Source organism: Ceratosolen solmsi, unplaced genomic scaffold, assembly GCF_000503995.2.
Source record: "Ceratosolen solmsi marchali unplaced genomic scaffold, CerSol_1.0 scaffold41, whole genome shotgun sequence".
NCBI lineage: Eukaryota > Metazoa > Arthropoda > Insecta > Hymenoptera > Agaonidae > Ceratosolen > Ceratosolen solmsi.
The window spans coordinates 3254031-3265044 of NW_011948424.1; the positions used below are offsets into that span (position 1 = coordinate 3254031).

Here is an 11014-nt window from a genome sequence, read left to right on the forward strand (position 1 = left end):
AAAATTAAATTTGTCAGTCTATTGTGTACTCGTTCTGATTAACTATTAACTTTACAGGTCACAACACAGCATTTGACGAAAAATGTAAATAATAATGATGAAACGTCCTTTATTTACTAATTTTTATCATATAAATTATTATTATATTTTATTCTATTATTAAATATTATTACCTTTATGTATAAAGTAATTAAAGGAACATCGTGGAAGCGCTCTTAAACATATTATATTTGAAACTGCTTCTTTTTTCTTTTTTCTTTTTTTTTTTTTTATAAATTAGTTAGTAACTATATCGTGCATAAAAAGTTAAAGAACTTTTATGTAATTGTTTTAATATTAAACAAATATGAAATTTATAGCTGACATAATATAAATTAGTCATTTTAAAATCTGGGTAATTGATTTGAATGAACTACTTATGCTTTTAATCCAAGATATCAAATTACAGTTACTTGTTGTTATTTGATATTACGAAAATTATAAATACGATAATCGTGAAAACGAATTTTATTAATATAAACCGAGCGTTAGTTTATAAAATGCTTGATGCATGTATCAATTGCCTCTTGTCAATCTACTAATATATAAACCGTTGTTTTCATATCTATCATTTCTTGTCAATGCCTTATCAATAGCTTTTGAAACTAAAATCAATGCCAATATCCCATTTTCAACTGGTTGCATAACCGAAAATTATATCTCTGAATCATCCCAAACTGTACACGTTTATGCTTACAGTTCGATCATCCCAATACTAATTAACCCCTTATCAGAATATGAACAAGAGAATTACAACTCTATACCATTTATGTATAGTGCCGAATTAATTTTACTCATTCTTTATTTATGCATGTAAAGTATATCTTCGCTTATGTTAACATCTAGTTGAAAATAATTTTTCCCAAAATCTTTAGACACGTCAACTTCTTGTATTAGTCATGTGATTTAGATCGATTGTCCGTATACCCGCTAATGCAGTTAGGTACTACTTTTCATACGGAAGATGAATCATTTGAAAATTATCCGTACCGTAATGACTGTAATCTATCACATATATAATCTATCTTTTTATAATGTATGGAGCTATAAATTTCAGCAAAAATTATCGTAAATTAACATTTACGATTGTATCAATATTATAAATGATGATATGTTAATAACTTTAAACGAACTCGCGCATTTTCCTTTTCTTATTATCTTTTATCTATAATAGTTACTTTATTGCTAAAATAATAGTTTTTGAATGTCTTCTAACAGATGCGTAGTTCATCAAATTAAAGATTAACTGTAAGATATTTATTTAAACCATCTGATCTACTCTATATGTTTTAAATTACATTTATTTACATATTCGTATTATAAATTCCAATTGATCTAAAAGCTACGTCTTTTCAAACAAATATTGTTCCTTTACTTTAAAACCAAATTTTAAATACTCATAAATAATAGACTAAAAATTACTTATTTTATTTTTCTACAAATACTTGGCTTCCCTATAAACTCGCGAAGATTATAAGATAATCTTTTCATTAGCCTTTTAATAATAGTGAATGTTTAATGATAATATTCTCTCAAACAGATTGAATTGAAAGTGATAAGCGAACTTGTTTGACATGTTTAATCATAATTTGTTACTCTATTATTTATTCTCTAAATTAAGGATTACCCAAATTTTTAAATAACTACTACACTGTTTTATCGGAATTTAATTTTTATACATATAAGCAACAAATATGGGGTAACATATACACATTATTTATCATCTCTTATTGCTTTATTATTAGTCATAACATTCTCTAATACAAAAATATGATCAATGAAACTTGCCTTGACTTTATTATATTTAAAATCAAATATAACATATTTCTAGTGGATGTACACTAGAAATATCCTTTATCCTTTTATTTGTGTAGAGAACATCTTTATTGGTGCCAACATGAAGGATATATTTAACCCAGTTGATTTAAACTCTGTAAGTATAGATAGGAGTGCCTTCGTTATTTTATCAACTTCATTAATATCAGGGTAAAGTAATTAATTACGCATTAGTTAGCGAATGAATGTAGTATTAATTTTCAAAAATTATAAAGTACATAATTTTTATCAGGCAATTCATTCGAATTAACCCAGCTTTAATTTCTAAAATTTACTTTAATCGCACGAAGGAAAAAATTAACTCTGTATTAAAATTAATATAATACATAAAACTTATATTTATTGCATTGGAATATAAATATTTAGCATATGTTCAATATCTTTTAAAATAAACGAATGTGTTTATTGGAATTATAATGAGATACGACTGAAAAAAATTGATTTTCAAAAGGAAACAGAATTTGAAGCATACGTTCATATATATATATTTTTATAAAAGTTCACGACGAGTGAAAGAATGCATTGAAGGAAAGAAGCATTTAAATAAATTTTATAGTAGTTCTTTAGCCTTAAATAATTGGTAAGAACATAATTGCCTGTATATTTTTTACTGTATTACAAAAACAACAACAAGCACTTTGAAAATTTTGTTTTTTTTTTTTTTTTTTTTTTGTTTTGTTTATTAATTTTCCATCCGTTTTCAATGAGCATAGAAAAATTAAAAAATAGGTGCTATAAGACAACTATTGTCTCAAACCCATTTGCAATGGGTTTTTTTATATAGTAGAATATTTATAACAAACATACTTCATACTTCTACTTTCGATAAAATTTTTATTATTATAACAATTTATTTGATATTACAAAATCAAAATGTTTTAATAACTAATTGTTCTTTAAAGAAACGAAAGTAAGTTATTTTTTTTAAAAATCATTGTTAAATTAAATCTTTGGTTCGGTTTTATTTTTACATGATATATTTCTGATATAAAGCGATGACTCTTTATGCTCTGCTAATTATACTTTCCATTATTCTTAGTAATAGATAGAAAATATATTATAATTGCTTTTTGGTTTAAAGAAAATAATAAATTATAAACTTTAGTTAATCATACGTCATACACACGTATATTTACTACTACTACTACTACTACTACTACTATTATTATTATTATTATTATTATTATTATTATGACTACTGCTATGAAATATGATATTACTAATATTAAATGTAAAAAAAAAAAATTTAAATCTATTGCTATAATAAGTATTTAATTTTTCTTTTATCCTCATTTAAATATTTATATTTATATTTATATTTAAAAAAGCTTAAAAAAAATGAGTTAATAACTATCTTATGTAATTCAAATTTATATCAAATAAAATCAAATTTATATGTTCCATTGCTTAAACTGGCTAAATCCTTTAATAGTAATCATAGCGCTTAAGTTTGTTTTATTTTAGAAAAATAATATAACATTCTTTTTCAATACAAAGTTTATTTTATTTGAAATTAAAACATACATGCATTGCAAAGAGCAGAAAAAAGAAAATCTAATGGATACTGTGTATTCTATAAAATTATAAAAACTTAAACTTAAGTAAACTTAACTGTAGTGCTTAGCAATTACATCAAATAATATTTTTATATATTTTTCATACAAATATTAAATTATTAAAAATTATTCAATGGTGAAAAAATTACTGCCATAATTGAGTCGGCACGACTTAAGTGATGTATACATTTTTCTAAGTACAACATACATGTATTTACATTTAATATATATATATATATATATATATATATATATTGTTTTCTAAAACATTAATTTGAAATTCACCAAAGTTACGCTATGAATGATCATTTGTATTGGTAATAATTGTAAATTACTTTTATACTTAAAAGATAAAGATATTTTGTTTAAAATTTTGTAATACTAAAACATAATAAAATTTTTTATGAACATATATAATTATAAATTAAGTTAACAAGTTCATAAAATAATTAACAAAAATGCAAACGTGAATTGTAAAAATGTTTATAAATAGTACAAAAGCAAATACAACTATATTAAATATGTATGAAATTCTAATATAAGCCCTTGCTCAATAATAAACATTGATATGATAATTAAAATACGTTTTATAATCTTTTATAAAATAAGAACTATAATAAGCTTACATTAGAAAACAATGTCAATTATTAATTTGCAAATAGTAGACAAAATACGTTTTTCAATTATAAATGGTTGCCATACTATGAGTTATTTAACATTGAATTCATTCTTAGAATAGAAGTTAATTTAAAAAATTCTGAATTAAAATACTTGTATATTAATTTTGAAGTGATATTTTGAATTTTTTATTTTCAATATGAAAGTCAAATAAGATAATTATATCCAAAAACAGGATTTTTGCTGTGAAACCATTGCTAATTCGATTTTTTAAATAAAAATTCCACATAGTGTCTAAATAAATAAATTGAATATATTTCTTTTAATTCTCATTTCATTTAAATATAAATATAATTGCGTTAAAAAAAAAAAAAAAAAAAAAAAATTTATTTTAAATGCTATTGATATTATGTCAATTTTTAAGTCTTATCCTTTGCAATTACTTGCTTATAATTATAAAAATAATCTTCATTTTAAGTTTCAAATTATATTTAAAAAGTATAGCATTCAATATTTATCCAATATATGGATTTGATTTATTTTATTCTACACTTATATTTATGTTTTTCTTTACATCTACCTCTACGTATAATTAATTTATACTTTACAATCTCTACTAATATATCTGCAATTTTAAAGTTTAATAATTAGTACTTATTAGTATATATAGCTATAGCTATAGAATTCCTATTGACAATTAAAACTGAACTCTTGAGATGTATAAATTCATTAATCTATTGAATTTTTATTCACATTGTCAATTATTTGAATGAAATAAAAAAATTATATTAAAAGTCAAATTCTTCCATATAATGTGAAAGCATATAATTAACTTTACATAGATGTATCGGTCGAAGAATTAACCGGTGTACTTGGAAGAAAATAAGAGCGCACTTGTGCATGTAATTTTGCTACTTCGATATCTTCTTTTTCTAAAGACCTAATCAGCTGTGCAAATTGTACAGCGCCTGAAAATATATTATTTTATAGAGTTTATATGTTTTATGCCTTTGCTTGAATTATATTATGAAAAATCTAAAATATAAAAAGATTGAATTCACAATCTAATAATGTAAATACAATAATAGTAAATAATATAAAAATATATGTTGAAAAAAATTTTTATAAAACAATATCTTTTAATTTGAGAAATAAAAAATACCTTCCCTCCCCTCAGAAAAACCATATTTTTTTATAACTTCATTTTGTATTTGCATTACGGCTGGGAAAACAAATTGCATTGTTTTCAGTACTTCGTTGCCAGAATTTTCTTTAGCAGTAGCAAGTTTTTGTACATTTTCAGGAGCTTCTAAGGCAGTTAAAACATCCGCCAATGCAACTGTAATTGATATAATGAATTATACACAACAATTATATTTATTCGTTAATTACCTTTTGCTGTTTCAGTCGTAAAATTTGACGAAGATGTCATTGTGATCAATAAAAATCGATTAACTTGTAGTTAATTTAACAAAATCAAATTTAAATGTTATTTTGATATATTCTACTACTTCATTTTTTCATTAAACTTAGATACTTTTAATAATATAACCATCAAAACATAAAACAAATTTGCTGTATGTGCAGTAAACAAATAAAAATATCTGTCAGAATATAACCTATACATAAATCTACATTGAATTTAACCTTTACGTTATTCTCTTTTTCATGAAGAAGTTAACAGTTAGTAATAATTAATTATGAAAAATAGAAATAAAGCCTACTATTTATCGATACTACTTCATATATATATATATATATATATATATATATATATATATATTGTCATTATTTTCTTAAAAGTAGAAGTAACAAAATTATAAACACTTAATTGCGTTTAAATATATGAAATGTTTTGTGTACCGTAAAATAGCCGCAAGCGAAGACAGAAATTTATATTCCAAAAGCCAAAATAAGCGATGCAGTTTTATATTTACTGTATATATTGATTATTTATTGACTCACTAAATTGCATTAATAATTAACGTGATCCACTACAAAGTATAGATATTACATAATTACAATCTAATTATATGTAATAAAAATCATAATTATGAAGAAACGTCGATAAGATAATATTACTGATAAAATTTCAGGCTTTGATTATTGTCAAAAATTTATAAATAATATACGAAATAGAATAGAATCTATAATCTATCTAAAATAAAAATATAATATTTTAGGAAATACGAATTAAACGTCATTTATAATATTTTTACGATAATGGATAATTATAAAAATTAAACGAAATTTTTTTTTTTAATTCTGAAACAAATAATCCCATTCCATATAATTTATCGATGGACTCTAAAAAATATTAAAAATCATATTTATTACAGAATTATGTATTACGGAAAATGGAAAGAAAAATGCAAAAAAAAAAAACAAAAAAAGAACAAAAAAAAAACAAAAAGTTTTCATGAAACAATAAATTCTGATAAATCATAATTCACAAATTTTATAGCTATAATTAAATATCTAATGTCGCATAAATAAGAAAATTTGAAAGCCTTTTCAGATTTGAACGATTATTACGAAAGATCATTAGCAACAATATTAAAAAAATTTCATCATTATTTAACAAAAAGAAAGAATACAACATTTAATCGAATAAAGTTTTATTAACTAGAATAATCGATTAAAAATTTATTAGTGCCTTATAATGTCTAAATGTTGAGAAATAATTTATTCTTTTTTTACAAATGCAATTTGTAATTGGAACAGTATTATTTCAGTTCTGTAATTAATAAAATCTATCATTTTAATTATTTATAAATAATGCACTAATTAATAATAGAAAATTATTTAAATTCTGAAACTTTTCGATTAAAGATTATATTACGTTGAGAACCTAAGTATATCAATAATAATTTACAAATTCAATAATAATAATTGCATATGGAATTCAATAACAATCAATAATAATTATGGTAATTTTAATTATAACTTTAGATATTTTTAATTTTTCTAATTTTTACTATTCACTGTGTCCATTAATTCATTAATAAATGTATTTAATATTTGAGTTCTGTTAGTCCTGATGCATTGAGATCTATTGTTAATTGTTATTTAATTATGTTGACTTAACTATCTATTTTTAAATACCTTACGAGTAAGATAAAACTTGTATATTAGAACTTTATTTATTAACTTATTCTAATTGCCATTGTTTACGTTATCGCGTATTCAAATAAATGTTTATTAAATTTATTTTAAAGCTCAATATTTAAAAATTGTCTGCCTTTGAGTAATCCTCACAGTTTGTTAGTGATTTCATATGAATTATCTAAAATCAAACACTATAACTCTTATTCTTCTTCTTGTTGTTGTTGTTATTGTTATTATTATTATTATTATTATTATGATTTCTATATAGAGAACCTTATTTTTTTTTTTTCATATTTTTTGTTATATATTATATAATAAACTCACGATTTCAAATTATTACAGAATTTATTATATTTTATTGCAATTGTTATACAATTTTAGGGACCTCGATAGAGTAAAAAATTTCAAATGAATCGATGAAGATTAATCGAACGAAGATCGATATTTTAATACAAATTTATTTTAGATTTTTTTTTTTTTTTTTAATTGTTTATTTTATACTATAACAGTTTATTAATGTTAGAATAATGAAGTTACACGAGATTTTGTACTTTCTCCCTTCTTATTGAAATATTCATCCGCATTTTAATTTCAAATTCACTTCCGATTGAACCAATTAACATTTCTAATACTAATTTTATAACAACTTCAAACAAGCATTTAACGAACAGCTTTATTTTGCCTAATTTCAATTATATAATTTAATAATAATCTATACGTACTGTTGAAATTCTAATGGGGTTCACAGTTCATTCATTTGTGATAAATTTAATACTTTTATGATACAATGCTTGTGCATTGAAAGCTTATAAGGTCGTTATCTAATCAAGGACACCATCGTTACCTTACTGTAAAGCTGTAAAGAAAGACGAAGAAAGTTGTCTCATTTAATGTTGTGCGAGTATATGTATAGCGTATGCTTTCTTTCAAATGCACGATCATAATTTTTTATCTGCCTGAGAAATTATAATCATTAATTTACGTAATCTTCTAACGTATCGTTATAAGAAAGCAATTGTGAAGGAAAAATGTCACATCTAATTCGAAGCCAAAGTAAATACTCTAGTAATACACATTCCGAAGAAAGAATATTCATTATTATTGTCAATAATATTTATAATCCATGTATTGGATGTGACATAAATTCATTATAATAAGGTTCAAAAATTTTCTTTAATTGAATATCATTCATCAGTCTAATATTTTTCTAATACGACATGTCTAACGTTTAGCGAAAGAAAATTAAAAAAAAAAAGAAAAAGAAACAAAAACAAAAGCAATAAAAAGGTGGATGTCGATACTTCGATATCGAAGTCGTATCGTAATCATTATAATTTATAAGAAATATCTCATATCTCATATCCGTACATCATAGGATTACTTTCAAAAGTTATCGCCTTACTTGTGCTTCCGATGAGGAGTAACAAATGTAATTCTCGCTTTGCATTAGATATTCTTTCAAACTGAATTATTTGAGGTATCAGTATTGTTTTAATGAATTGGTTTAGTATCAAAAACAAAAAAAAAAAACAACTCATTACATAAAGTAAACAACTCAGACAATTCAACTAAATTAATATGTTTTAAGTATTGGAATGAAAGTAATGAAAAATTGAGCTGAAAATATGATATATTTTGATATTTTGTACCTTTTGCTGCTTGCATTTGATTAACTTGGATTTGATCTATATATCAATATTTCCAATCCTATATATCCAAACTAACATTTTTTATACAAAAAATCTACAGTTTCAATACGATCTACTTTTTATGTTTAATGCATATTTTGATTAAAAAATTCTTTTATTCACTTTAAAACTTCTATTAATGTATATATTATACATTATTACATATAATTTTAGTAAATACATAATATGTACTGTTATATACTTTCTATTATTTAATTTTAACAATTAATCTTTCCTTTTCAATACTTTTTTTTGTTTATATTAGATTTCAAAATATACTTGTGAAGAGCGAGAGAGAGAGAGAGAGAGAGAGAGAGAGAGAGAGAGAGAGAGAGAGTGAGAAGAATAATTTTTCAATATTTTTTAATTAATTACTCATTAATATTATTGTCAATGTATTTAGTTTCAAATATACTAATAGATTCAAAAAATTACAAACTGATAAATTATTATATTTCAAGAAAAAAGAAAAAAAAAACAAAACAACCTACCAATTGGTTGGCTTTATTTTTATATCTTAATTATCGCATAGGAAGCGTAAGTGTTAATTATCATTATAAGTCATAATTCATTGAAATAAAGAAAAAAAAATTATAATTATATATCAATTTAGAATTATTTTATTACAACTTATTTAAAGCTAAGACTATATAAGGTAATATTTAATCACATTTCATATCACTATTTTGTTTTTCTTCAGGTTTGCTATTAGTATTCTCGGTATCTTCAAGTTTATTATTAATTTCATTGTTTTCGAGCAATGCTTTTATATTTAATCTAATTGGCTTATATACAACATCATCTTTTTTTAATAATACTGTATCACGTTTTGATGCTATATTGACATCCTCTTTTGATGACAAAGTATCTCTATTTATCGATTCATCGGGTTTAGCCGCATACAAATTTTTCTTCTGAGTATTCATAATTAATAAATCAGACGTTCTATCTAATTGGCAACGCTCAAAAAATTGTTTAACTGCCTTGTCGTATAAATCATTTTCAGGAATACCATCCTACAAATGCAACCAAAATTAATATTGTATTCATTGGTACGTTATTTAAACTCTATTATGACCTTTAATATACCTTTTCTAACTCTTTATAAATTTCAAAGAACAATCGCGACTTTGGCTCTTCATTGCTAATCATATTAAATTGCAAAAAATTAGCATAATCCTGATGAAATCTCCTGCAAATATAATTATGATATACGATGGAAAAAAAAATTAATTGAAATAATTTTGAATACTTGAGTCGGATGAAAACCGAATAGTGCTTATGATTAATTTTTTTCATTAATTTCAGACTTTCTGAGAAAACTAAATTATAAGAAGCAAACTACTATTTACCAAAACTACTTTCAACAATTAACAATAAAAAATTACAGCTATTATCAAACATATTTAAAACATTATTTTCGATTATTTTTTCCTCCATTAATATATAGTTTTATAATATACATGTATATATTAATGTTTACTGTCTTGTAATTTAATTTATTCCATTTTTAATTAATACTTTATTACAATACTAGTCGTATTAATATTTCAGTCACATATTGTAAAACAATATTAACGGTAATGCAAATGAATCGAAACTTTGTAACGTATTGTTGTTTATTGTAAATCTTACGCTCTGATTTTGTCTTCTTTATAAAATATCGGTTTTATGGTATCCTTTAGGACTGGTCTGTCATAACGTGGTTCGTACTTTGGTGGGAAAGCTTCGTATACATCCATCCATATCGGTCTTTCGTTTAATGGCACGGCACCATTATCCAGCAATATTTTCATCCTTAAAATGAAATAAATGACTAAAAGTACTGATTACTTAAAATAAAAATTTCGAAAAGATTAAGATTTATATTATTAGCAATATGTATTGAATTAAAATTTATCTTACCTTGTGTATATTGTGCCTATTTTTTCTAATCTAGACTGAGCCATTTTTTATCCTCTTTTTGTACTTAATTTATATGATATATTTATGTATTATTTCACGTATTAATTTAATAAGATTTAAATCATTTATTGTAATAGTAATTCAATTATTTAATTTTGAATTTCGTGTGAATCTGACCGTCGTTATTTTAATATATTTCTCAATTTTCTACCTGTATGGTATTTACAAATTTTTCATACGACATTTAAATTAACTACAAACAAC

General features: G+C 22.8%; 2 protein-coding genes across 3 annotated transcripts; both read right to left on the reverse strand.

Annotated features, from left to right (window-relative positions):
- Window positions 1-1832: 1832 nt before the first annotated feature.
- On the reverse strand, window positions 1833-5520 carry LOC105362516 (protein C10). The gene is made up of 4 exons (XM_011499979.1): window positions 5442-5520; window positions 5212-5388; window positions 4888-5017; window positions 1833-1970 (listed from the first exon to the last, which is right to left on the reverse strand). Exons 1-4 carry the CDS (start codon window positions 5479-5481, stop codon window positions 1964-1966), a joined length of 354 nt encoding a protein of 117 aa, XP_011498281.1. The 5' UTR covers window positions 5482-5520; the 3' UTR covers window positions 1833-1963.
- Window positions 5521-9469: 3949 nt separating this feature from the next.
- mRpS23 (mitochondrial ribosomal protein S23) lies at window positions 9470-10807 on the reverse strand. Of its 2 annotated transcripts, none has more exons than XM_011499980.1 (4): window positions 10751-10807; window positions 10481-10642; window positions 9935-10037; window positions 9470-9861 (listed from the first exon to the last, which is right to left on the reverse strand). In XM_011499980.1, the coding sequence occupies exons 1-4, from the start codon at window positions 10792-10794 to the stop codon at window positions 9508-9510; spliced, it is 663 nt and encodes a 220-aa protein (XP_011498282.1). In that variant the 5' UTR covers window positions 10795-10807; the 3' UTR covers window positions 9470-9507. The 2 variants fall into 2 exon arrangements, with proteins under 2 accessions (XP_011498282.1, XP_011498283.1); XM_011499981.1 differs by having other exon boundaries at window positions 10481-10661; window positions 10751-10803.
- Between the last annotated feature and the right edge of the window lie 207 nt (window positions 10808-11014).